A 27,635-nucleotide genomic window follows, 5' to 3' on the forward strand; every position below is an offset into this window, starting at 1 on the left:
GGGTGATGAGTCAGTCCCTGAGGGCCTCACAGGCCACACAGAGGAGCTGGGACTTTTCTCCAAGCGAGGTGGGGACTGTGGGAGGTTTGGAGCCAGGGGAGGGACCTGATCCTATGTAGGTTTCATCAGGATCCTTTGGCTGGTTCGTGGCGAGAGGACTGTGGGGGCAGGGCTGCTGTGCTGGGGCCTGGGCCAGGGTGTGGGGGCTGCAGTCCCTCCAGGCTCCCTGTACTACCCCGGGACCAGCTGGAAAAGAAGGTTTCCCAGCCTGAGGGTCTGGGGTCCAGGGGCTGAGGACGGAGAGGCCCAGGCCCAGCGAGGCAGCCGCCTCCTAGTCTTCTTTGGTTTTTCCTGAAGCGGCTCGGTGAGCCCTAAGTGACCAGTCTCCCCTCACCCCGACCTCAACCCTGGCCTCTGCCTCAGGCTGTTGGAGTCAGGAGCCTGGAGGACAGTTCTGCACGCTGAACAGGCGAGGAGCTCATTTAACTGCACCCTCCCCACGAGCCCTGTAATCCAGCTCAGGGTCCTTGCTGTGCGCTCGAAGGCCAGGCCTGGAACCAAGCTGGGAGGCTGCAGACTGTCCGGTGGGCCCCGAGGCCCTGTGCCGCCCCAGCAGAGGGGCTGGGACTCTTCCAGACATCAGTCTATGCCCACCCCAGCCCTTCTATTCCCATGGGAGGGGCCTGACCTGCAGAGTTAACGGTGCTGCCCACAAGCTGGTAGCTAGTGCTGCTCAGGGGCAGGGTTGGAGCCTGGGCCTTGGAAAAGAAGGTTTCCTGAGTGAAACCTTCCTAGGTGCCTGAGCCCCCATCCTCCCAGGCACCTAGGGGTTTGTGTGTGAGGGTACCTCAGGGACCTCGGGCGCAGTTCTAGGGGTGGGGAGGGAGGATTGGCCTGCCCAGTTCATAAACAAGCAACAGTGGACCGTGAGGAGGGGTTGGGGGAGAGCAGGAGAGGAAGGGTGCAGGGCCCGACAGCTCGGATGACCCACCCTTTGCCCTTGTCTGCCTGTGAAATAGGTGAGAGTGCGGAGCTGCTGTGAGGGTGACAGGAGGGGTAATATGAGCACCCGGAGCAGCAGAAATGGCTCAGGGCCAGACACTGAGGGGCCGCAGGGCCTGAGCTTCTGCAGCACAAAGGGACCCCTCCACCCACCCAGGGGAAGCCCCGAGAACCGAGCCATGCAGCTAGACTACGATGGAGAGGAGTGGCCTCGAGGCAGCTGGTTCTGGTACTGGGCAGGGAGGGAAGAAGCTGGCCTGGCCTCCATCCCCAGGGGGGCTGGGCTGGGGCATAAGGCAGATGAAGACAGAGGAGGTGGGTGGGGCCAAGATAGGCCAGATGGAGGGGGCTTTGGGGAACCAGGCTGTAGAGTGGGAGCAGGAGCAGCTGAGGCCCTGAGGGTGGGGAAGGTTTGAGAAGCAGGGGGTGATGAAACAGTTGGCACTGAGTGTAGAGGGCCAGGCCGGGAGGAAACAACCTTGGGGTCCTTGTTGGGGGAGGCAGAGCTTCAAGCCATTCAGCACCTGTTCAGCCGGACCTCCCCCTCCCCTGTCCCCAGTCCCCTGATCTCTTTCCTCAGCTGCTTGTGCCCGGCCCCTTCCCAGATCCCGGCCCCAGGTCTGATGACGGACACTAGCCACCTCCTCAGCCTCCAGCTCTGTCCCTGAGCCCAGCCCAACCTCTGCATGGTTCACTCTTGCCCAACTCTGTACCTCCCACTGCAGCCCCTGCTCCATTCTGCAGGGCCACCTTGTGCCTTTGGCCCAGTTGGGCAGGGGGCACGGGGCAGGGGGCATCTGCATAGTTGCTCCTTTATTCATCTACTCCGCGATGCCTGTGCACACAGCACTGACAAGGGCTCCTGGCTGGAACCTCCTGGTGGTGCAGGCGGCTGCAAGGGAGCCTATGCCTCTAGAGAGGGTGAGGAGGGCTCTGGGAGTGGGTGGTGTCCAAGAGAGTCCTTGAAGACTGAGGGAGGGCCCGCCTGGCAGAGGGAAGAGCTTGGGCAGAGGCCTGGAAATGCGGAACACTCAGAGGGTGTGGCTGGGCTGCAGAATGAGTGGTGGGGGACCCCCGCCCAAGGCAAGAGGGCCTGGAATGTGAGGGCGAGGTGATGGGGCACCCCTGGGGCCTCACTGCTGGTGTAGGTTGAGTCCCCCGGAAAGAGAGGCTGCCCCAGGGCCTCTGACCCAGGGCAAGACCCGTGGGCCGGTGGAGTTGGTCCTAGAGATTTTCATAGACCAGGTTAAATTCACTGTCATCCTCAAATCTGCGCTGTTTCTCCTGGGGAGAAAAACAAAACAAAACAAAACAAAATAGTATGGAGGGAAAAGAACACACTTGCATGACTTTAGTTTTAGTCAGAGGCAGACACACAGATGGCTTCCCATGCAGTTTGACAGGGAGGTCTGTCCTTGTCCCCAAGTCCACCTCACCAGCCTCTTCTCCACCCACCCCTGCTCTCTGCCCTCCAGCCCAACGGGGCTTCTCTTTCCTGCCTTGGGCCTCCCCACATGCTCTTTTCTCCATCTGGGGTATTCCCCCATCCCACCTGTTCCCTGACTATCTCCTACTGACTCTGCAGGGCTTGGCTTAGTGTCCCGAGAGCCCCCTCCCCAGCTCTGGGCTAGTCCCTCCCTGGAGCCCACTCTTCACAGGAGGCTACAATGTCTGCATGTCTGTAAGATCAGTGACCCTGTTCCTGCAGACCTGAGTATCCTGGGGGGCAGGGATATGTCTAGGCATCTTGGCCAGGATCTCAGGGCCTGGCATAGGGTGGGCACTGCCTGGGATGGCCCAGACATCCGTGGGGGTCCCGAGGTGGGGAAGCCCTGCCTCCAGTCAGAGCTAAGTTCAGGAATGAGTATAGAAAGGGCTTGGAGAATAAGAGACTCAGCAAACAGAGTCAGCCTGGGCCAGGGGGGCCAAGCACCAGCCACCTCACTTCCTGATGGCTCTTCCAAGGTGCCCACCCACTGCCCGTGGGCTCCTGAACCCAGCCTTCACACTTTATGGTGTCCAAAACACTGGTGTAGATGTTACTTAACTTGGAACATTTGAATTCAGAGGCAGTTGGTTTTGCAGGAAAGTGTCACTCATCCACTTTACAGGTGAGCGGACTGCGGTTTAAGAGAGAAGCGTGATCAAGTGACAAGTCTTAGCCTCCATCATGACAGTAACAAAGCCTTGTCAAGGCCAGCCCAGGCAGGTACCAGCTCAGACTCCAGCTCCTGAATTTAGCCAACATAAGCCTGGGGACAGCTCACACCCCATGCCTGATGGGCCAGTGTAGACGCTATACTGTGCCCAGTGGTGGTGGTTATGACTGCTCACCTCACACAGCGCCTACTGGTTCCAGAACAACATTTGATCCTCACTGCAAATCTGTGAGCTGAGTGCTGTTAGGCTCCTCCATATACGGATGAGGAGATGCAGGCACGGAGGTTAGCTCTGTGGCCAGGGCTGCACAGCTGGTAAGGGGTGGAGAGGGGTTCAAACCCACCAGGCCTCCTAACTACTAGGCCAGCTGCCTCGGGGAGATGGCTCTGATGCAGGAGCCGGTGGCTTACTCCCGTGGTCCTACCTACCCGCATTTCACAGATGAGGAGAGGGACAGATTGAGTGAGAGAGGGAGCCCGGCTTGCTGCCCCAGCCTCTGCATACCTGAGAGAGAAGGCCCTGGTTGGAGGACGGGCTGCTGGACTCCTTCTGGATGCAGGTGTAGACCTCGGTCTCTCGGCACTGCAGGTCCTGCAGGAGACGGGTGAGGGTCAGAGGGAGGGGAACAGAGGGGCAGGGCCCAGGCCCCAGCAGCCTGCTATACATCGCCCCGGGCCGAGGGAGCCCAGGGGACAGGCAAGCAGGTGAGGGGATGCCCACCTCGCCCAGCCTCACCACACACCGTCACGCCACACCTTTGCACCTGCCACTCTCTCCTGGAGCCATCTCACCCCTTTCCCATAGGTACAGTGAGACTCCTCTCTGTCTCCCCTGCTGCCTCCCTCATACCACCTCAAGTCTCTAGTAGAGCCTTGAACTTGGCTCCTGTGGGCTCTTGAGATCTCCACTCAGCTGGCAAGAGGAAGGGCCCAGCCTCATCCCACTAACCCTGCCTATCCATACGTTCTCGGGCACCTGGCAGCCAGCAGCCAGCAGACGTGACACCCATGGCCAAGGCTCCAATAGGATGCTCTGCTGGCATCTGCCCTCACTCCCCTGAGCCAAAGTCCTGCCCCTGTGAGGTTCCCACCCACCCATCCACCCTTTTAGACCTCTCTTGACCCCTCACCCCAGCCTGTGCACACAGATGCCCTAGGTACCCATTGGTACCTCTCCCACCAAGCTGTTCTCTGGGTCACTATAGCTGTGGTTGGCACACCTGGAGAACACCACCAAAAGAGCTATGATGAGGGGGCTCCTTGCTCACCTGTGTGTGTGTCTTAGGGTCACATTCACTTTTGGTCCAGCTATGAACAGCCTGAGCAGAGGCCTCAGGATGGTGGAAAGAAATAGTTTTGGAATCAGACAAGACTAGGTTTGACCCTCAGCTCTGACACAGGCCAGCCATGGGCAACCCCTGGACCTCTTTGTGCTTCCGTTTCCTCATCTGTAAAATGGGAATATTATACTCCTATTTATTAGAAATACTGTATTCCCAAAGAATTGTGCATAAAGGACTTAGCAATGGGTCTGGCAAATCTTAAGTGCTTAATAACTGTTGAATGATCATCTGTTGAATAATCGTCAAGGCATCAAGCCTCCCTCCCCTCTCTGTGGTCATAGCCTGGACCCTCCCTCAGACCCTGTTGGGCACCTGGGTCCCAGTCAAGGGGCAGAGGATGCTCTTTGGGGGTTGTCGGAGCAGAGCCACTAACAGCCTAAGCAAGAGGCAGGAACCTTTCCTTCCCACGTGTACTTGTCATATGGATGCCGGCTCGTTGCCAAGGAGGTGGTTTCCCTGGCAACAGGCAAGCAGGGGTTGTTGAAGCAGGCTGGAGAGACAGGTGGTGCTCTGAGGCAAGAGAAGGGAGGGGAGGTGGGGAGGGGTGGAGGGAGTCTCCGAGAGGCAGCGGGGCATGAAAACCTGTGTAATAAACCATTTGGCACTTGGGAGACCCTTACTTCAAGGGCATCAAACACAGAGATGGCAGGGCTGCCATAGGGACCAATTCAAGGGGACTGTGAGTGAGAAAGAGGGTAAGCCTTGGGAAAGGGGCTTCTAACCTGCCTCTGAGTAGGGAAGGGGGCAGGGCCACCCCAAGGAGGAGCCGCAATTCCAGTGGAAGGCATCTTCCAAGGCCTGCTCTGGCCTGTTAAGCCTTCACACCTGCCCAGAGCACCAGCCACTGACAGCAAGCCTGGCCCATGGGATGGGATCTGCTCCTCAGCAGCCCTGGGCCCCCACCCTCAGTCCACCCTGACCTGGATCTCCACAGATCTGACATCCTCCCAGGTTGGACATCTCTGATCACAGAGAGAAGGGAGGAAAAGGTCCTCCTTACTGACATCTCAGCAGGGGAGCAGAACTCAGGTCCCACAGGTGGCTCTGTTCTCTCTCATGTCCAATCCACATGGGCTGCCCACCACATATTAGCCCAGAGAGGCCCAGAGATGTCTCAGGTCACACAGGCCTCCTGCCCTCAGCTGCATGTGCTCCCAATGGCCTGGGCATGTGGCTAAGGGATTCCCACGTCAGAGAATAGTACCTTGCCTGGTACCCCGCAGGCTTCTGATCCACACCGTGGGGTGAGTGGGAGCCACTGCAAGGCTGAGGGTAGGGGAGGCTGCAGAGCTTGCTGCCAATTAGCAGCTGCTGAGCGAAGCCTTTGACAAGTCCTGACCTGCTGGGCTGCATTTGCATGCAGGGTGTAGCCTGCATCACTAGGCTGTGAAATGCAGGGCGGCCTTCTTGGCCTTCCTTGGTGGTGACGGGACTGCCTCTCTCAGGGTATGCCTGCAGGGAGAAGGCCAGGCCTCTAAATGGGCTGGGCTGGGCTGGGACTGTGCTGTGTGAGGGCTGAACTAGACAGTGCTGGCATGTGCTGTGCTGTGCTTTCCTCTGTCTGAGCTGGGCTGTGCTGTTCTGCTCTGTGCTGTGATGGGCTGGGCTGGGGCTGCTTGTCTGGGGCCCAGGCCCTCGGAGCCCTTTGCTTCCTGCTGCCCAGTATGCGCAGTGGTGCTGACGCAAGTGTTCAGCAGCCCTGGCCGATGTGTGAAGTCAGTGCCGAGGCCTTTGTCCAGGCCAGCCGAGGCCAGAGCTGAAGTCAGCTGCCCTGGGCCAGGATCTAATATGAGGGTCCTGGACACTGGTCCCCCTGTAATACCCACCCCCGTGACCAAAGAAACTAAAGAGCTGTGCTGTCATGGGCACCTGTGAGATTATTTGCATGACACCCTCTGGGGGCAGATGGGTGAGATCTGGGGGCGTTGCTGAGAGAGAAGCGGTCGGTACTCAGGAGAGAAGGGGCCCCACTGCTCTAGGGCAAGGCCCGGCATGTCTAAAGTGAATGGCCCACTGCAGGGACAGGAGTCCAGGGAGGCAGGGCCGGGATAGGCCTCCGATGAAGGTCCCTCGTGCTAGGCTGAGAGGCTGGCAGTGGGGAGCCATCTGAGGTTTCTGAGCGGTGTGTTAGGAAGGCCTCTCCCGCTGCGGTGAGGAGGGGGCGGGGCTGGAGGCTGAGGGCAAGAGCAAGGGAGGGCGCTGGGCCAGGTGGAGGCTGGAACAGGGCTGAGGGGAGGTGCCCAGATGCTTCTAGGGAGAGTGAAACCACAATATTGGCCCCACATTCACCACGGGGTGCCCACTCTGTGCCCAGCCCCGAGTCCCAAAGAACTCCGGGCACCTGGGGCCTAAGAACAGACCTCTGCTCATCGCTGAGCACCTACTGTGTGCCTGGCACTGGGCTGGCGTGGAGGGAGGGGCCCCAGACAGGCCACAATCACGCAAGTAAATAGTATTTGTAGGGGCCACCAAAAGACACAGAGAAGGAAGATACGGGGGTTGGATCCTAGAGGTGGGTGAGGAGGTCAGGAAAAGCCTCCCTGCGAAGGCGCCCTCTGAGCAGAGAGCTGGGGAGTGAGGGAGCAGCCCCATGGACAGCTGCAGAAAGGACACTCTGGAGCGGAGGGCACAGCCAACAGCAAGGCCCCGCAGCGGATGGTGTGCAGGGCAAGCCCGATGCATTTATAGAACAGCAAGGAGGCCAGTGTGACTGGAGCAGGTGAGTGAGAGGGAGAGACAGTGAGAGAGCTCTCAGGGGCCACTGTCAGGGCTCTGATGTTGACTCTGAGTGAGACAGAAACCTTTGAAGGACCGTGGCAGTCTTGAGAATGTGATTTGCAGACCTCCAACTCCAGGGATCAGCACTGACCAAAGGCCCCAGCTTCTGGCCTCTGTAACCCATCAGAGGCACAGAGGCACAGAGGCACAGAGGCCACACACACCACGGGCTACCCTCCAGCCAGCGCTGAGCATGGCAGGGATGGCACCACAGCCTCCCACCTGGCAGACCCAGGACTCCTCTGATTGGGCGCTCCCGATGGCCTTGCTGAAGCTTCCCTTGACTGTGCGGTGGTCAGTGCTTCCCCTCTGCCTTCCTTTACCCTTTCCTTCATCCAGGACCACATCTGCATCAGTCTGACAACTCTCCCAGTCTTTTCCATTTCTCTCTCACAGGTGGTTTCCCTAATAAAACCACCGCCCATTTAACTGTGGCTTAGTGTCTGCTTCCTGGGGGACCTAGACTCATCCAGGACTCTGAGCAGAGCGAGCTGTGAGCTGTCTGAGGTTGGACAGGATCACTCTGCTGCTGCGGGTGGAGCGCAGGCTGTGGGGCCAGGATGATAATGGGCCAGCTGGTTAGAAATCAACTGCTGGGCTCCAGGCAAGCCGTGGTGGCGGCCCCGCCTACTTTAGCCCTGGAGGGGTGGGGAGGCTCAGATTCCAGACATGCTTGACGCAAGGCAAGCTCACGCGTCAGATGTGAGCAGTGAGAGAAGGAGAAAACGAAAGCACAACTTCAAAATGTTTAGCCTGAGCACCAGGAAGGATGGAGGCATCATTCACTGTGTGAGGAGGAGTGTGGGAAGAGGCACCCGATGGGTGAGGAATTGGAGACTGGTCTGAGAGAAAAGCTGGTGAGGGAGTTGAATGGAGTTGATTCTGCTGTTCAGAGGAGACGGCTGGGCTGAACAGATAAATTTGGGAGTTATCAGAATGTAGATGATCTCAAAACCTTGAGGCTGAATGAAATCACTCGGGAAGGGGAGTGAAGATCAAAAAGAAAGGGTCCAAGGTCTGGACTCCAATGTTTAGAGGACAGGGCTCCTCCGGTTCCTAAGGAGGAACCAGTGAGGGAGGCTGAGGAGGCATGGCAGTGTCAGAGGGGCATCAGGAGAGGGTGGAATGTTCCAGAAGTGAGTAAAGAAAGTGTGTTAAGGAGGAGGGAGAGTTTGATGGTGCCAGATGCTGCTGACTCATCAAGGAAGATGAGGACTGGGTAATGACCACTGGGTTTAACAACGTGGGTGGAGGTCAGCGGTGACTTTGAGCAGGAAGGTTTTGGTGGGCAGCAAGCCTGACTAAGTGGGTTGGAAAGGAGAGAGAAACTGAAGACAGAGAATTTTGACACATGTTATAGGACGTTGTGGAGAAAGGGTAGAGTTGCTAGAGGGGGCTGTGGGTTCAAGGTAAGGAATGGAAGAAATCATAGTATGTTTGCAAGTTGTAAATGTGACACTGTATCATTAGCCCTATATTACAGATTATGGAGCCAAGATGCAGAAAGTTTAAGTAGCAGAACCTGTGAGCAAAAGAACTAGGCCTTGAACCCCAGTATGTCTGGCTCACTCCAAAACCATGCTCTTATCAATTTTCACATACACACACACACACACAAATTGGAGTAGAACAGCTTTTTTTTTTCATGTCACAATATATCGTGAGCATTTTCCACATAAATAAAAAGCAAAAATTGACATAATCAGGAGAAATATACAAATCTACAATCATATGGGCAGATTTTAACTCAATTCACATAACATCTGATAGACAAAAAAATCAGTAAACTATGACATACTTTAACAACAGGATCAATAAACTTGACCTCACTGACACACATAGAACTCTCACTCATCCATGCACAATGCAAGTTCTCTTCAAATGCACATGAAATACAAGCTGACTATAAAGCAAGTCTCAAAAGACGTCAAAGGATTAAAATCATACAGAATATATTCTCTGGTCACAGTGAATTAACAAGGAAAAAAAAAACCCAGAATGATAATTAGAAAATAGTTAAACACTTGAAAATTAAGCAAAACACTTTTAAATAACTCATGGGGCAAGAAGGAAATCTCAGCAGAAAATTTAAACTGAAAGATAATGAAAATATGACATACCAAAACTTGTGGGATGTAGGTAAAGCCACATTTAAAGGGAAATTCATAGCCTTAAGCACATAAATGAGGAAAGAAGGAAGATTGAAAATCAGTGATCTAAAAGTATCTATTCAAAGAAAGTAGAGGAGAAGTACACAAAAGTCGTGCCCTGAAGGTTGCTCACTGTCACCACTGCTATTCACCATCACTGCCTGAGGCACTACAATAAAGCAAGGAAAGAAAAAAAGAAAGAAAGAAATAGAAACTTTGAGGAATAAAAAGGAAGAAATGAAACTTCCATTATTTATAGATGACATGACTGAGTTCACAGAAAATCCAAAAGAATTTACAGGGAAACTATTAGAATTAACTAGTGAATTCAGCAAGGTCACTCTGTAAAGTCAACATACAAAAGCCACTTGTATTTCTACATACTAGCAATAGACAGAAAATAAAGTTAAAACAGGACAACACAGATTGGGAGGATTAATGAGATAACAGGAGTAAAGTCCTACCACAGTGCCTGGCATGTAGTAGGTACCCAACAAGTGACATGTGACATCAGCACCACTGTTGTTAATGTCATTCTTACCTGTCCAGGTCCAGCCCCAGCTGCTGGGACTGGTCTCAAAGGCTAGCAGAGTCTGCAGCCTCCCTTCACATCCCCTTCCAGGCCCTGAAACCTCTTGCAGCCACCCTGCAGCCCTGAAGGGCCACTGGGCCTCTTCCCCATACTCAGAGAAGTCCGCCTGAGCCTCAGAGAGGCCTAAACACAGGCAAGAAAGATGTTTCATGAAAAGTGAGTCTCTCCCATTAAAACTAATCTTGTAGAAGGGTATTTATTCGTGTGGAAAGATGTTCATGAGATACTGTAACAGGAACAAAAATAGCTGTATTACTCCAATTAAAAAAAAAGTGTGTGTTAGCGTGTGTGTGTATGGGTCTCTTTGTATGCGTTTATAGAAAAGACTGGAAGGTACAGAAATCAATGTTACTAGTATTTATTCTGGAAGAAGATAGGCTTGGGATGATGGTCATTTTCTTCTTTTTGATGTATAGAGAGGGGTGTGTGTGTGTGTGTGTGTGTGTGTGTGTGTGTGTGTGTGTCTGTATGGAAAGGGAGAAAGAGAGAGAGAGAGAGAGAAATGTTTCTATTTAACAGTTGACACCAGGGTTCCTCCCAGGGAAAAATCCCATGACGAGCTGCTGGGAAAGAAGAGAGACTATGAGGAAGTCTGGGCCACGTGGGGAGCAGCAGCTGGTGGGAATTCCCTGGGGTGGAGGGGCCGAAGGCCCCTTGAGAGCTGGCCGGGTTATGGTCCATTTGGGGTTGCTGGCACTGCCCTGTAGGAACATGGCCTTTGCCTAATCTCCATCTGCCTGGTCCTCAGTAAACAGTAAACATACTCCGAACACCCTCTGTGCAAGGTTTTTTGGACACTGAGGAAAGACCCAAGTTTCATGTGTGAATCAGGGTGGTGGGGACAGGAATGGTGACAGTAGGGATGGGCAGAGTCCTAGTGTGGGAGGCAGAAGGGCTGGAGAACATGCCCCTGGGGTCCTTGCAGGACCCTGGCCTGGCTTTGGGGATCCGAGACTCCTCCCTGGCGGCTCACGTCCTGTGGGGCAGAGACCCCAGCTGACATTTATTCTTCACTTTCTCCACAATGAGCATAAATTACTTGTGAAACTAAAATAGATGTAAATGAAAAAAATGTTTGTCGCCGTCCCAGCTGCTGGGCAGAGTGGCCACGTGCTGACTGGGGAACACGGCATCCCGGCTGTGTGTCCACTTGGTTGTAAGGATGCAGCGATGTGTGTGTGTGTGGTGGGGGGAGGGGAGAGTGAAGAATTGAAAATCATTGATGTGTTGAGGGCGTGGGATACTGCCTGACCTTTTCCTCTTTTTGTGATTCTTGTTTGTGCAATAAAAACAGGAAGGAGTTGGGGAGCTGATCAACATCACTTGGGCGGATAAGAGAACCTTCTCCATTCCTCACCAACGGCGCCCTCACCGCCACTCGCTCCAGAAGTGGAGGGGCATGCCAAGGAGGGGGCCGCACATCTACACACCTGCCGGGGCCAGGGCCACACACTCGTAACCTCAGTTCACCTTCACAGAAATCCCACCAGGTGGGAATTCCTGTCCCCGGTTTACAGATGAGGAACTGGAGGCTCAAGGCTCACAGAGAGGTCACAGAGCTGGTACACTGACCGAGCCAGGGAGGCAGACCCTGAGTCAGGCCTGAGGGAGCAGAGGACTCACTGTGTAGACGGATTCGGATGGAGGCTGCCCCAGGCTGCCAGCAGCGCTGGGGCCCAGGCACTTCTGGGCCACATGCTTCTGTTTCTGTGGGAGAAGGAGTCAGGGCTGTCAGGGCTGGGGACCAGCAGCTCCCCTGTCTCCCCACCCCCCATCCCCCACAGCCCCCCTCAGGGGAAAGGATGGCAGATTGTCACGAGGTCACTCAGAAACTGATCACCCGCGCCTTCCACCCACCCTCTCCAGGGAAATGTGACAAATAACTGCAAGACCTACGCAAACCATTCATCTGCCGGGAGTACCGGAAACGGTAAAGATCCTGGTGAGGCGCTGCCCGCAGACACAGTGCCTGGCTTTGGGGGGGCAGGCGCTGCAGGGCACAGTGACAGGGCCCTCGCTCAGGGGGCCTGAGCGAGTGCCGGCCAGACCAGGTGTCCAGTCTCTCTCTGCCCCTCGCTGGCTCTGTGGCCTCACTCAAGCCCTTCCCTTCTCTGGACCTCAGTGTCCTCAGCAATAAGCCTCCTTTGTGAGACTGTTGCACAGATTCAGGGAGGTGACGAGGAAGTTAAGTTCTAGACAGTCGGGTGGCACTTAGGTGGCCCTTGGCCAACCAACACACACTTGTCAGGCACCTCTGGTAGTCCAGGTGGCGTGAAGAGGTGGACACCATCCCTGCCCTCCCCGAGCTCAGGACCCAGTGCAGTTTTACCAAAGTGTGTTACACGCACGGACCTACATGAACAGAGCCTCTGGCATGTGGAAGGGAACAAAGCCTCAACTGGCAGGAAGGGAGGTTTCAGGCCTGAAGACTGAGATGTTCATTTGGCAAGAGAGGGAGAAGAGACAGAGGAAACAGCACAGGCCAAGGCCTGAAGGTCTTGAGGAACTTAAAGATGGTCAGCGGGGCCCTGGACGCGTCAGGGCGGCTGTGCAGGGCTGCGAGAAGGTGTGGACAGCAGAGAACATCTGAGGGTTTTGAGCAGGAGGTGCCAGATCAAAAAGCAGCCTCAGAAAGCTCCCGCTGGGTGCAGTGTGAAGCACTAAGGGTGGCTGTGGAGGCCCGGGCGGTGGGCTGTCGGAAAGGCGAGGGCCCCGGGAGGCAGGAGATGGTGCAGTCAGTTCCTTCCAAGGTGGAGGGAGGCTGTCCGGACGCCCCCTCATCACAGGCACAACACTGCCAACAGTGGAGCAACAACAGCCTCATCTCAGGGCAGGAGATAATTAAAAACCCTGGCTGCCTGCCAATCCCCAGCCCATTTACTTGGGATTAGCTCTCGAGAGCTACTTAACTCCCAGGCAGAAGCCAGTGCCACCCCCAGTCGCAGCATAATAATGGCTCAGGACTGTGGAGCCCCACCGGGTACCAGGTGAGGCTCTAAATGCATCACCTGCCTTATCTCACAAGCCCCTCAACGAACCTGTGAGACCAGTCCTCCTATCCTTCTATCCTTCTTATCTGGATGGTCCACACAAGAAGCTGCAAAGGCTCAGAGAGAACTTGCAACTTGCCTTAGGGCACAGAGCCAGCAGTGACAGGGGCAGGATTTGAACCCAGGTCTCTGTGATTCACCAAAATGCTGACCTGACGGTACCTGGAGTTTTTGCTCCTGTTTTGTTTGAATGTGTAGGACTCACAGACAATTAGATAAGTGCCGGCATCTGGGCAGCACTTTACAGTTTACAAAGAACTCTGGGACTTACTGTCACTTAATTCACATAGTAGCCTGAGCGATTGGGGGTAGAATTCCCACTTTCCAGAGGGGGAAACTGAGGTTCGTCCAGCTAGTCATTGACTGCCCCTGGATCAAAGCCAGAAGCCGTGGGCTTAAATCTAGCACCCGTCCCTTGCACCACCTAGTTCATTGCTGAGGCTGGTGGGTGTGAGCTCACAGGCAGGGGCTCTCCTGGGACCTGTGGTGAGGTGAGCAAGACCCAGGCCTGGCCTCGTGTGGCTCTTACTGAGATTGGTGGGGCTGCTGGGGAAGTAAATATCACAGTGGGGCCATGAGAAGGAGCCCCAGTCTGCCAAGGGGGTACAGCAGACTTCTCAGGGCTTGCTTGTCTCCTGAAGACAGGAGAGGAGCCTGGGAAAGTGTCCCAGGCTGCGGAAGCAGTGCATTTTGTTCCACGGGTGGGGATGCTTTTTGGAGCCAGCCCTGCCCCATCCGGATGCCCTGTCCCAGACCATCAACATTTACCCTTCCAACTGTGGTTTTCAAATGAATAAACCAATCAGTGTGGCTGTCAGCAGCTTAGGAAACCTGTAGAACCTCAGTTTCCCCCTCTGTAAAATGGGAGCAAGTCGGTTGCCTTGCCCACGTCATTGCCTGACCACCTCCAACTCATCCTTCAGGAATCAGTGCTCACTTACTCTGTCATTCCTTCTACAAGTTTGATGTGTCAGGTACCCCCAGACACAGGGGACACTGAGTCCTTCCTTTCTGGGCTTACGCTCTGGTTGGGGAGCAGAGGGGGAAGAACCAAGCGGGAAGCAGGGAGACACATACTCCGGGGAGGGGTGATGGAGGCCGGGCCGGGGCTGGGGCAGGAGACAAGGGGCTGGCTCCTGGATGGACTGTGGGCAGGACTTGCTGAGGATCAGCTGTGGGGGGAGAGAGGCGGCAAGCACAACACCAAAGCTTCTGGCCTGAGCACCCAGGGGGTGTGGTGCCACGTGCCAAGATGGGGGAGACTTGGAGGGGCTGACGAGTGCTGCTTCGGACAATGTGGGAGCAGATGCCTGTAGGTGCCCATACGGCGTGAACGTGGTCTGGAGCCTGAGGAGGGCCCTGGGCAGCAACACTGGGTGGGGAATACAATCCCAGGGGCAGGAGCAGCCACGGAAGGTATAGACAGGCGTGGAGAGCTCTGAGGAAGGGGCCCAGGACGTGTTGATGTTTAGAGGCCACGAAAATGTGGGTGACCCAGCACAGGGCCACCCAGGGAGTCCTGGAACCTAGGAAGGACTGTGCCATGGAGGAGGGAGAGCCTGCCGTGTCTGAAGCCCCGACCGGATGAGGACAGATCAGCGTCGGCAGCTGCCTGCTCAGGGAAGCCAACCTGGACCCCAAGCTGGGTAGGAGGCCTCGAACCCACTCTCAGGGCAGGAATCTTCTGCCTCTTCCGGGTCAGTCGCTCTCGGCTTTGATTCATTTATCAAATGTGCTCCAAGGGCCCTCTGTGCCTCTTCCTCCTTGGCCCCCTTCTCTGGGCCCCAGTGCCAGCTGCCTGGCCTGATCTCTTACCCGGGGCCCCCACTGCATACCCTGTTCCTGCATTCAGCTCATGGTTCAAACTGTGCTGGCCTGGGATGGAACAAGCCACCCTCGGCCATCCAATTCTGGGGTGGCAAATACAGGGTCCACATCTGAATTTGGATCCAGCTGCAGGGAGCTCTGGGGACTACTTTGGCAATGCTAACCCAGCAGTAGCTTCTGGCCTTCCAAGTTCTCTCTCCTTCAAGGCCAGGCTCTCACACGAGCCCTTCCTCCCCCAAGTGCAGGAGGGGACAGCAGGAAGCACCTACTCATTATGCTCCTACTGTGAGTGGGGCACCATCTGGTACCTCCAAAACGTCTCTTCTACCCTTTCTGGGTGAGGGCAAGGATCTATCCTTATCCCCATTTCTGGAGGAGAAAACTGAGACTCAGAGAGGGGTGAAATTGACAAGAGTGCAGGGCCTGCATCTGTCTTGCTTTCCTCTGTGTCTGGCACTTAGCCCAGTGCCTGGCACGTTCTAGATACTCAACAGCTATTCCTGGAAGGAGAGGAGGGAAGATGAGAGGGAGGGGGAGGAAGAAGGTGGGGTCATCAGGCTATGCAGCAGGGGGAGGGGCTGGGATCGGAACTCAAGCTGAGGCTCCAAGGTTTGCCCCCTCCTGTCTTCCCCCCAAGACAGAGCACCTACTCTGCACCAGCTGCCTCTCTGGCCTCACAGGACACTGAGATCCAGTCATTACAACCCACTTTTTGCAGAGCAGGGGCTGAAGTGGGGGCTCAGGGTCAAGGTCTCACCCTGGCCCCTCTCTGCGCTCACCCACCATGCTTTGTGCTCGTGGAAGGCACCAGTGTGGTCACACAGCTAAGCCCGGTGTGAGCCCCTCAGCACCCCTGCCTGAGGCTCAGTTACTGTGTCCACGCCCAGGATCCAGCCCGGGGGCTGCCCAGTGAGAGCAAGTCGGGAGCTGTCCCACCTGTTCCCATCACTGGGAGTGCAGCAGGGCGGGGACAAAATATACTGAGGGCAAGTTATGGCTCTCTGAGCCTCACTTTCCAGAGCTACAAAGTGGGATGTAACCTCCCTCCTGAGTTCCAGCGGGACATAAACCAGAGCAGGCAGAGGAGGGTGCCTGGCACACAGCAGCCCTGAGGACACGCTTCTTCCTTCCTTCTAGGTGGCTGGGGATCCCGGGAACCTGGGACAGGGGCTCCTAATCTGAAGACCTGGAAATGGTAAACCTGTGGGCCTGTGGCTTCCGCCAGATACTCAGAGGGACTCGTGACTTGGAAAAGGCTGAAGAGCCCTGGTTTCTTGCAACAAGATCAAAAGGGACCTGGTGGTGACCAGGTAGCAGCACAGGCCCAGCCAGCATGGGGACAGGGAGGATGGACACCCAACACAGGCACCCTCCCAGGGCCCACGGTGAGTGGGCTGGGGGCGGTGTTGCAGGCGCGTGCATCCCCTACCTTCTTCCAGAGCAGCAGAGCCGTGCCCAGGATGCTCAGGACAGTCAGGAAGCCAACGAAACAAAAGAGCAGGAGCTTCTGTGGGCCCTGGGAGGGGTCTTGGTACCCTGTGTCTGGGTGGTGAGCCAGGAAGCAGAGGGGTTAGTTACCTGGGAGAGGCTGGGGCACACCCCACCCTCCAACCCTAGGCCTTTACCCGGGACCCCACTTACAACCCTCCCCGGCAAGGACCCCCAGACCCCACCTCTGCTGAGGTCCTCATTCCCACACTCGCTTAGCTGAGTTCCTTTCTGTCTTTGCTGTCTTGATTCTTGTTCAGGGCAAGGACCACATCCTTTGCTTCTTAGGTGTCCCTGCCTCAGTGCACTGGCTCCACTGAGAGGTGCTTGTGGGGCCTGGGTGAGTCATTTCATCTCCTGGGACCTCCTCCTTTCCATGTGTGAAGTAGTGATCATTTGGGCAGGAGTGGTGAGGGTGAAGGGGATAGGTTTGTACTGGGCCTCACAGGTGCTGGCCTGCCCCAGGGGTGGGCCTCAGGTCACCAGCCAGAGGTGGCCAGAGTTAGAGCCACACCCCAGGCCTCTGCCCTTCCCACACAAAGGTGGATGTCTCGACCTATCTGTGTGGCCAGAGGCTCCCGAGATTGCTTTGCTCGGTTTTGCTGAAGCTGAAAGACGAGGCAAACATTCCCCGCTTTAGCTCCTGTGCCCCAAACTCTCTGCTGGATGAAACCTCTGGGCACTTTGTCCTGGAAAGAGCCACAGAGGAAGCTCACCTCTGACCAGGATGAAGGTACCGTTGCCTGTGATGCTGGAGTTCTGCCAGTGGACCGAGCAGTAGTAGGTGCCGGTGGCGGATGCGTTAGGCAGCTTGGGGGTGACCTGACACACTGTGGTGTGGGTCTTGTTCTCTCTGCCCTGGTGAAGTGTGCAGCCTGTCTGCTCCTCAGAGCTCCTCTGGCCCTGGAGGTCCACATGAAAGTAGCTGACTCTGAAGTTCTTGAACTTGGGGATGTATGGATAGGTGATTCTGCAGCTGAAGGAAACGGCCTTGTTGGCCAGAGAGACCACAATGGGGAGGCCAGTGTGGGTCACCGACTGCCCTCCTGTGGGGGAAGGAAAAGGAGAGGGTGGCAGCTCTCTCTGCGGGCTGCTTCAGTCCCACCTGCTTCCCCTTGAGGACGTGGCTCACACTCGCACTTCCCATGCATTCAATGTGTGTGTCTGTTGTGCCGAGCCCTCTACTCATAGGACTCTACGTTTCCCAACACTTCCAACACAAAGTGTGTCAGGGCTCCATTTTACAAAGAAAAAGAGTCCGAGGGTCAGGGAGGTCAAGCTGCTAGCTTTCAATTTCTCAGCAGGTATGGAGTGGAGCTGCAACCCCGCCCAGGGTTGGAAGACTCCAGATCCCATACTCCTAACCATTCCTTCCTAAAGGCCAAGGAGCCATACTGGATAAAGGCACAGGTCAGAGACGACTCAAAGCTGGTGAAGGATGAGAAGTAAAGACGAAGGAGGCAGGAAACAAAATAAAGAAACCCTTCCTGGCAGGAAGAAGCACTTCCTGGCACAGACAGACACACAGAGGGAGGCAGGTCTGCCCATGGCTCTCCCCAGCCTGAAGGAGGAGGCATGCAGGCATCAATCAGGAGAGACTAACCTTTCTCTGAATCTGAGCTCAGAGAAGGATTTGTCAAGTTTTTATAGAATATAATAAGCAGTTTTCTGACAACGCAGAGGTGTTCTTTACACAGCCATTTGGCTGTGACTATTACAAAGGCAGTTCTGTGGGAGCCGTCTTCAACCCCCACCCCCTCCAGCCACCCGTCTCATCAGAAGCACTTAGGAAAACTGAAAGCCCCCAGTACAGCAGCCTGCCTGGCCGAGCCTCCCAGCCTCCTGCAGGCTCTGAGATGCTGGTCAGATTCTGGGCTGGGTCAGCAGCTGCCACCTCCCCAGCCCCCCTGCTTCAATATGCCCTGTGCCCCAGCACCTTCCTTCTCCAGCAGCCAAACCACAGACAGTTCTAAATTGAGGTCGGCTGTGAGCAGCTAAGAACATGCTGGCCAGGCTGTTAATCGGGGGAAGATCATGGAGCCTCTCGGAGGGAGCAGAGAGATTTATTTGGTTGGGGAAGTGAGGCATGGGCCTCCCGCTACAGTGCGGGGCTGGCAGGAGGCCAGGCTGGCTTCTTCTCAGGACTCTTCAGCTCAGCCGGGGGCTGGATCCCCAGGTGAGGCGAGGTCAGGCCCTGTGGGGAACTCGGGGACGGGGACGGAGATGGCCTTCCATACCAGCCAGTCTGGCCAAGCTTGGGCCACACTGCTATTTGGAGCTTCCTGTTGAACAACTAAAGAGATCCCCTCCCCCCAAAATCTCAAGCTGGTGACAGTTCCAGGGAATTGACTAGCGTGTCTGGATGTCACAGCGGGTTGGCTTTGTCATCCGTGATGCTCATGTGTGGGGAAGCACTGAGCCGGCTCCTGGGGCTCCCCTCTGGTGGGTGGGGCGGGGGAGTCCTTCACACCACACTTTACATCTCCCGGCTGGTGGTGGTGGTTGTTTAACTATAACAATATATTAGTTTTGTCATAAAACAAGAAGTTTTGATTCAGGGATGAGGTGTGAGGTGCCGCAGGGGCAGGGTGGGGTGCAGAGGTGGCAGGAAGGGAGCTGTTGCATGAGCCCCCGAGTCCCTTACATCCACCTCTGCTGTCCCCTTGGCCTGGAACCACCACCTCCTCACCTGGCCAGGACTACTGCGGGCCCCGGGCTCAGATGGGGAACCACCTGCCAACTTTTACGCACCTCCCCTTTGGTTCTCCCAGGGACTGAGCGAGGCAGCCAGGCAAACACCAGTGCAGGCTGCTATTTCCTCCTGGGGGTTGGGAGGTTGGAACCCAACCAAAAGCACCAGGAAAGCACCGAGCCAGGGCCTGCGGGGAGGCCTCTTCCCCTCCTCCAGGCCCTCCGGCTCCTCTTCCCATGTACCTAAGAGGCCACTCCAGGCCCCGGGAGGCTGGACATGTCGGCACTTTGAGGCCACCTTCCTGTTTGTTCTGGCAGGAAGACATTCATCCAATTGTCTTAAAAAATTATCCTCATCTGAGGTTTCCTTCTAGAAAATGATGGAACCTGCTAGTGCAATTAAGCTGATCTTTACAATTCTGGGGAAATCTATAAAAATAGACGACCATTGTTCTGTATTCTTCCGTGACTCATTATTTTAAGGTCAGACAGATAGGATGGTGAAAAGGCATGGCCCTGGCTCAGGTCTGCCACAGAGAGAACATCAGAGCTCGCGTGAAATTGCCGTCTCCAAAAAGTGAAATGATGAGGCTGTCTCTGTGGATCAGCAAGGAGACAGCAGGCCAAAGGCCAGGAGGAGGGGGGCCGGCCTGCTGATGCAGCAGGGCGATCAGGTTCTGGCCTGGTGATGTAGCCTCCATGTCCCTTCTTCCACTGGGGCGTCAGCACCCCGGAGCCTGGACCACAGCAGCCCAGCTCCCACCCCTCTCCTGGACCTGTGCCTCCGAGAGACCCCATCTGGGGTGCAGGCTGCTCCAGTTGGCTGCCGCCTAGAAGCATCCCCCAGTTAAGGCTCAGTGCTACAGACAGGTGCAGAGTAATTTCCAAGTCCACGAATTCTTTTCTGCTACCATTTGTTTGCACCTCCAACAAACATTTAGGAGTACCAGTTAGATCACAGGCCTCGTTCGAGGCCTGGAGGGGCTCCCTGCCAGGGCAGTGTCCCAGTCTAACAGGGAAACAGAGGGAGCTTGAGGTGGGAGGGCTGGTGGGGAGAGAATCACTGATTCTGACTCGGGAGATGAGAGATGGGTGGTGAGGCCCTGGGGGTCTGGAAGTCATCAGTGAACTGAAAGCAGGACACATGCACAGTGAGGCTAGAAATGGCTCAAAAACAGAGGGGAAAGAAAACATACTCTGGCTGGGTGTGACACAGGCCCTATGTCAACTAAACACCACCATGACAAACCTATGAGGCAACTGCTGCAACCCTATTTTGCAGATGAAAAAAAACAGTGGGTCTTAGAGGTCCAAAGCTGCAGAGGTCCTAAGTGGTAAAGTTGGGATTGGAACCCAGTTTGTCTGGCGGTGCTAAGGAAGAAAAAAAGCCAGTACCCAGGCCAGGCAGTGGAGTCAGAGACAAGCCCAGCCAAGTGTGACCGGCACAAGGCTGCGAGTGCTCCTGGTGGCACCAGGCACAGTAGGTGTCAGATGCTAAAGAGAGGGGTTCGTCAGACCCCTGGTAGGAGGCGTCAACTTGCACAGTTGGAGGCTGACAAGTGGCTGCATGGCTTCAAGAACACACGAAGTCACAGACCAGAGAGCGTGGGTGAAAGGGGCTTGGACAGAGCTGCTGGGGCATCCAGCCTGCCTTGGGGGCCTGATTCGCATCCTAGATGCAGAGGGGCTTCCTTGGGACCCTCACAGAGCTTGGAGTATGCCCCTGAGTGCCACAGGGATAACACAGTGGCTGGTGTCTGTCTCAAGCCCTGTGGCAGTGGCATCACGCTTTGCCCCTAGTTCAGGCAAAGGAGTGTGTCCCAAGGGACAAGTGGCAGAGTGAGCCGGCCTGGGGTTTCTCTTAGATTCATGGGCTGGCAAGAGGGGCAAACAGCCCAGGGAAGAGGACTGGAGTGGACCCTGGATTCCTGGAGCCATGGCAGGAGGGAGAACCACAGGAGTGGCCCCCGAGTGACATGAAATTGCCCCAGGGAGTCTACGCCACACCCTGCAAGCGCACAGAGACAGGGCCAGTGTCTGCAGGCAGGGCTTCTCTGCCTGTTCCCCCTCCTCCTGGCCACCTGCCACCACCTGGCTGACATGTGGGGAGGCCTGAAGCCGGGATCTGAGGGGGGAAGGAGAGAAGAGGGCCCTCGCCCCTTACTCTCACCCCCGATGGCTTTGGAATGGGCTCAGTGTCAATCAGTTCCAAATCCTGGCTGTGACTTAGGGTTAGAGACTTGAAGAACTAGGTCTCATCTGCGACCGTAAGTGACCGCAGGACTCTGACTTGCTCGGAGTGGCTGAAGCAGCTCCAGGCGCAGAGGCATCTCCCCCATGCCCAGAGGTTGCTTTGGGATAATTCTCCAGGATGTGCCTGCATCCCTGTGAAGCCTAGGCCCGGACAGGCACAGACAGGCAAGCACTCCAAGGAGACTGGAGTGTTTTCTGCAGGAGGGACAGATTGGTGGCAGGAGAGAGAAGGGGCTAGGGGTGGCTCTCTTTCCGATGCAGGTATGAAAGGAAATGAGGTCGTGGGAGGTGCGGGGAAAATTTGAAGGTCAGGTCCAGGGGGAGATTTTCTGGATGGGAGAATTGTGAGCTTGTGTCAGTGTGGAGGGTGCAGGGCTGAGAAGGGGAGGGCGCCCCTGCTGGATGAGGTCCCTGGCCCCTGTGGGAGGAGGCTGGGAGCAGGGCCAGCCAGAGAGGGATTGGGAAACAGTTGCAGCCTGGTGTCTGGGAGTCCCTGCTCCCCAGGGCCACCCCAGCCCAGCCCTGGTGAAGCGCTTGGCTGCCTGTTATGCACCTCCGAGGCCTCTCCTCATGCCACCCCCACCACACACACACACAACTACAAGCACAGATGGTTGCACTGGGCAGCACAGGCTCCCACCACTTAGCCCTGCCCACCCCCACTCTGCAGGAGATGGAGTTTTCAGGGATGGCACGTCCTCTGTCCCTCACTTACTGGCAGCTCCAGGGACTGCTAGGAAGCCTGGGGCCTGGCCAGAAATGGGGGCGGGGGTGCCTGGGAGAAGTCCAGCTTCTGGAGGCACCAGGCATTGGTTCAGATCCTGACTCTGTCATTAAAAGCTGTGCAAACTTGGGCAAATCACTTTACTTCTCTGAACCTCGATGCCTTCTCTGCAACAAGGGGAGAACAGTGCCAACCTTACCAGCTGTCATGAGATAAAATGGGGCCAAGAACACAGCATGCCTGCCCCAGGACCAGGCTGCCTTTCCCCAGAGACAGGGAGGCAAGAAAGTCGGACCAGTCCTAAGTTTTCACCGTGAGTCTGGAAAGGCAAATGCCAGCCTGACTCTTCTGCCCATGTAAGTGACAGGGCTATGGCACAGGGCATCTTGGCACCGGGTAGCCTCTGGGCATGACAGGACCCGGAGGATTCCTGCTCCCTGCCACAACCTAACACCTCGGGCCCTGCGCTGGGCTGGACCTTGGGGAGAGGGCGGTGCCCTGGGGTTTGCCTGACTTCGAGAGGCAAAGGCAAGGCTCTCTCGTGCCTGGGCGGGGATCTGAGCCCTGTGTCAGCCAGCAGGGGATCTGAGCCAGCAGAGCCCTCCCTGCCAGCAGCCTCCTCCTGCGCTTCCCTACCGGCTCCTTTGCCGCCCTTGTTGGGAAAGACTTTATCTACCATCCGCTGATGCCTGATTCTTTTCTTTTCCGGTTCTTCTTTTGAATCTGTGGGCGCTTGAACTGTGGGTTTGCAAGCTGGTTGGAGGTGTCTCACTCCCACCTTGGGCCCAGGGACCCCATGCTGAGCCCCTTGGGGGAGGGATTTGCAATCAAGAAAATTGACTGAGTGTGGGCGGGGTGCCCACCCCCAGCACAACACCCTCCTTGCCCACCTCCACTGCTCCAGAATCCAGCGTCTTCTCCTCTCCAGCCAGGCCTGCCTGGCACTGCCCCCCAGGGATCTACAAGCCATCCTGCTTCTGCCCTGCCTGACCCAGCTTGGGCGCCCCACCAGAGAGGCGCAGGAAGGAGTCTGAAATCAGTTTACAGGGTCAAGACATGCAGTTAAAAAAAATAGCACATGGAGCATTTCATTTGTAGTAAGGGCGCTGTTCTGTGACCTCCTGCTTTGTTATATTCATATAACTGGGTTCAGACAGGGTCACACTACAAAGTGCATCCCTTAACTTCGGGCCACTGTTAAAAATTTTGAAAGTCCCTGGCCTGGGGGATCCAGTCCACACATCCAGGCCCCACGTAGCCTGGCTTAGCTGCCCTTGGTCCTCCCTCCCTCCCTCCCTGACAAACGCCAGGCCTCCCAGGTTCTTGAGCCTTTGTGCACACTATTCCCGCTGCTCTGAGTGCCCTCCTGTTCCCTTCCTTTCCCTGGGCAGTGGGGTCACCCTCTGGGTCTGTGGGACTCGCTGGCTACCTCCCTGAGCTGTTCCTGGCACGTGGTTCCGCCTGTACAGCACAGACCCTGAGGCATCACTGTGGATGACCAGAGTTCTAACCTCCACTGGGCGTGTTCCCTTTTGCAGATGAGAAAACTGAGGCTCAGAGAAGGAAAAGTTTTGCCCAATAAGCACAGTAGTTAGTAGTGATGGAGAAGGGATTTTAAGCTGGGTCTCTTTGAGCCCATAACCCCACAGCTTAACCATTCTTCTAGACTATAATTTAACAATCTAAAAGCAAGCAAGGGGAAAAAAAACTTCTTAAATGAAAGAGCCACCCTCTTTTAAAGGGAGCCAAAAATTCAGAGGCCATTCCCCTAAATTTGGGCCATCTAATAGGCAGACAGATGCATCTGGCAGCCCACGGGGGTCGGAGGATGGTGGTACTCTGAACGCAGCCTGCAGCGTTAGGGGGACTGCTACTGTCATCCAGTTCAAAAGCTTGTGGCTCCCAAAGTGGAAGCCAGCGGCCTCATGAGCCCTGTAAGACTGGTCCTGTGGCGGGGCCAGCCAAGCGTCCAAAGAGGGCCAGCCAGAGTCCCTCCCTGCAGCGATGACATCCCCTTCACCCCCAAGAATCTGGCACCCTCCCCATCACTCCCCTCCCTCCCCACGCTCTCCACCCGCCCTGGCCCACCCACTGCTTCTCTCACCATCAACTCCCCAGCCAGGCCCTGGCCCCAGCTTCCCCCTCAGCCTGGAACTCAATCCCTTCCATGGCATGGAGCCAAGGGCATGAGAGCCCAGAGGTGGTGATCAAAGGTATCCATTCCAACTTAGGTAGATTTTAAATGAAAACACTTTGATTCTCCAGCTACAGAAGAAAGCAGTTCCCACGGTCTTTATTTTAGGCACGGAGTTTTGCCCTCCAATTTAATTCTGGCATCTCTCAGAGGTGTGCCTTTTTTTCAAGGCCCTTCTGAAGGGCTGCTGAAAAGACACAGATGCGGGGCTGCTGGTTTTATCACAGGACTCCAGCCATTTGCCTGAGCATCAATCCCAGGATGCCACAGAAAGACAGGTGAGCCCTTCAGGACACAGGCATCAAACACAACGGGTGGTGCGTGGCCAAGCAGCTGATTAGGGAGAAGCGTGAAGCGTTGGAAGGCAACCTTTGAACAGAGCATGTGCATTCTGGAGATTTTAGTGCTGATGCCCTCGGAACACTGCCATCAGACTGGCTGTCACATCTTTCAACACCTCCAAATTACAAAGATGCTCACGGATGTGGCTTGCCTAGGGTGTGGGGTGGGGGTGGAGCATTTCCACAGCCTTGCCTGCATCCGGTTCTCATGCCTCCAGACTAGGACCCTGGGTGCACAGTGGCCATGTGGGGACACTAACTAACCAGGTGCAGAATGTCAAGTGTTTGGTCTCAGAACTCTGTAATCTCCACGAGTGTTGACTGGTGTTTTTACAGTAGTCGCCTTCCTTTTAGCCTATTTTGGAAGACAAGTTGCTCAAACTTTGAAACTTGTTTGAGGGTGTGGCCTGGGGCAGCAGGGACGCGGTTTCTTCCTTTACATCCAGCTCACCTTCAAAGAAGGGTGTCCGGATGGGGTGGAGGTGTGATACGGCCAACAGGTGGCGTGAGGTCCTGCTCCTTGTCTCTGAATGGGGGTGGGAGAGATGGAGTGAGGGGGTCAGACCCCACCAGGACGCCCCCTTCAGCAAGGAGTGTGTGCCCCCCGAAAGTGCCACTGCCCCCCAGGAAGGGAGGTGACCGATGAAGCTGAAAGGGAAGTCTCTGGACGACAGGAACCCAGTGGAGGGGACCCAGCCCAGCTGGACAGGGCAGGGGCTTTGTGGGGAGGAGATCCTTGGAGCTGGCACTTTGTTTTTTAAATCTATAATTCTTCAGGGCGCACTCCCCACTATAAAAGTGAAACATGCTCACTGTAGAAATTCTAGAAACCACAGCAAAGGATCAAGAAGGACGTCAAGCTATGTGTAGTTCTGCATCCCTGCCCGCCACCCCCCGCCCCCGACGTCACAGCTGTGAACATTTTGATCTTTCTTCCCCAAGATGAAGTTTGAAGGAAGAGTAGGATGCAGCCAGGATTATGCGGAGGGTCGCAGGTGGGGCTTTAAGCACAAGAAAGCTATTGGAAGAAGCTTCTACAAGTCTGGAAACAGGACATGGAGGTGGGAGACTCCAGAGCAACAGTGGAGTTGAAAGAAAGGGTTTGGGGTGGGGGCTGGGGAAGGTGGGGGCGTTGAAGTTTGTCCCGGAAACGTAGGGAGCCTCTGTGCGCTCCTAAATTGGGAAGTGACATGATCACATGTCATGTTAGGAAGATGACAAGAGAAACATTGCAGAGGCCCAGTCTTCCTTAGCCGCCTAAAACCCTTGCATTGGTGACTCGACTTGTTCTGTGGGATTCCAACCCCCTCTGGCCCCCAGCCTCTTTTTTTAAATTTCATTTATTGAAATATAGTCAGTTTACAATGTTGTGTCAATAATAAACACTCCTGGCTGTCAACATACTAACTCCTTCCTGTGGACGCTTTCGCCAGATCACTTTTATCCTGACTTCTCTTAAATCCCTACCTCCCCAAAGATCTTATACCCTCCGAGCAAAAAATCACTCAATTACCCTCCATCCTCCTCTCCTTCCCCTTTCATATCCTCCAATCTGCCAGTCTGGTCCTTCCCTCCCATCCCGCCCTCTCCCCTCCCAACCCTTGATGCTTTCCACCCAGGAGGTCAGCGAAGACCCTGGTGGCAAAGCTGTGGCTCCTGCTCTTCCTCGTCTTGGCCCTGACCCTGCAGACACCTTCCTCTCCCAGCCTACACCTTCTCTCTCTGGTGATTCTTACACAATGCACCTCTTAAGGTTGGGTACTTGTTCCTCGGCTGTCTGTACTCTCGCCTGCTCCAGGTGAGCTTGGTCTTGCCCCACACCTCTGAGCTCCTGCACATTCAGAACCACAGGTGAACACCCCGGGGAGCAAGGCTGGCTTTGTCATGGGCTGAGAGAATGGACCAGAAAGGGCACCATCGAGAAAGTACCAGAGTTCAACTTTGACTAAGAGGTTGTAGTCACCAGCGAAGCAAGTAAGAGGACACCTTCCAGCCAAAGGGAGCAGCAGGAGTTACAACTTACCCAGGCAGTCACCCAGCATGGCTCAAAAGTGGGGTATGGGAGAGGGGAGCAGGAGCCTGGGAGGAAAGGGTAGCCCAGGGCGAGGGGAGAGGGCCTTATCTAAATACTCTGCGGCAAGAACCAGATGATGGCCGTGAGTCTGCGGCTGAGCTCCATTCACCCCGGGGAGGCTATTTTATATACACACGCTGTCTCCTGGGCCTCAGCTCCTTAGGACAGGTCTGAGAAGGGGAGTTGCTGGTTCAAAGGGTCTGCATGTTAATTTTTAATTTTTTTCATTCTCCAAATATTTATTGAGCACCTACTATACACCAGACAATGTGCTTGAAATACACTGTTAATACAACAAAAAGCTCCTTAACCCAAGGAACTCATAGTCTAGTGTTAAAGGGAAGTCCCACCAATAAAGGGTATGCATGTTCTAAATTTTGATATGGGTTGCCAAGTATGAACTTGCCTTCAGAAATGTGTCCCTGGGCCCATGACCAGCACCGTGGTGAGAGCCTCCCCAGTCTGTGTGAGGACGCACTGCCTGATGGGAGGCCTCCCCTGCGCCTGGGCTTGGGCTGCACCCATTTGATGCCACCTCCCCGGCAAACCGGCCCATCAGTGGCAAGCAGGGACCAGGCCCAGAGCCTCAAAGGGGCTGCAGCTCTGGCCCTACCCTGTCTCCACCACAGCCCACACAGTCTTGGTGGGGGGAGGGAGTCGGGGGGTGGGAGCAGATACCCACCAGGCCCACCACCTCCTCCAGGCAGCCTGTCCCCATGGGCAAGGCCCACAGTGCCTCCCTGAGAGGTCCCAGTTGACATGCGCTGGGGCCTTCGGTGGTCCTGGATGTGTCCTCCTGTTGCCACTGGCAAGAGGCTTACATAGGATGGTACTGATCACTGTGACAGAGAAGTGGGGCTCAGAGTGGTCAGGTCACTTGGCCAAAGTCTTCTAGGACTCAAACCCAGGCAGGTCAAACTGTCCTTGCCAGGAAGCCAGGCGCTCCACCTGCCAATTTCACACCGACTT

The 27,635-nt window shown here is 55.6% G+C and overlaps 1 protein-coding gene across 3 annotated transcripts in view; it reads right to left on the reverse strand.

The window, feature by feature from the left end:
• Positions 1 to 1,800: 1,800 nt before the first annotated feature.
• NFAM1 (NFAT activating protein with ITAM motif 1) overlaps positions 1,801 to 27,635 on the reverse strand; it is an 86,319-nt gene continuing 60,484 nt past the window's right edge. For 2 of the 3 annotated variants that reach the window (XM_074375640.1, XM_074375641.1), the window contains exons 2-7: positions 17,106 to 17,435; positions 16,331 to 16,443; positions 14,152 to 14,246; positions 11,648 to 11,731; positions 3,667 to 3,753; positions 1,801 to 2,286 (exon numbers count right to left, since the gene is read on the reverse strand). In XM_074375640.1, coding sequence (XP_074231741.1) covers positions 2,136 to 2,286; positions 3,667 to 3,753; positions 11,648 to 11,731; positions 14,152 to 14,246; positions 16,331 to 16,443; positions 17,106 to 17,435 — 860 coding nt within the window. In that variant the 3' untranslated portion in view covers positions 1,801 to 2,135. The remainder of the gene's footprint in view (positions 2,287 to 3,666; positions 3,754 to 11,647; positions 11,732 to 14,151; positions 14,247 to 16,330; positions 16,444 to 17,105; positions 17,436 to 27,635) is intronic. The other variant, XM_045520598.2, reaches the window with a different exon arrangement.

The sequence above is a fragment of the Camelus bactrianus genome, chromosome 12 (assembly GCF_048773025.1).
Source record: "Camelus bactrianus isolate YW-2024 breed Bactrian camel chromosome 12, ASM4877302v1, whole genome shotgun sequence".
Lineage (NCBI taxonomy): Eukaryota > Metazoa > Chordata > Mammalia > Artiodactyla > Camelidae > Camelus > Camelus bactrianus.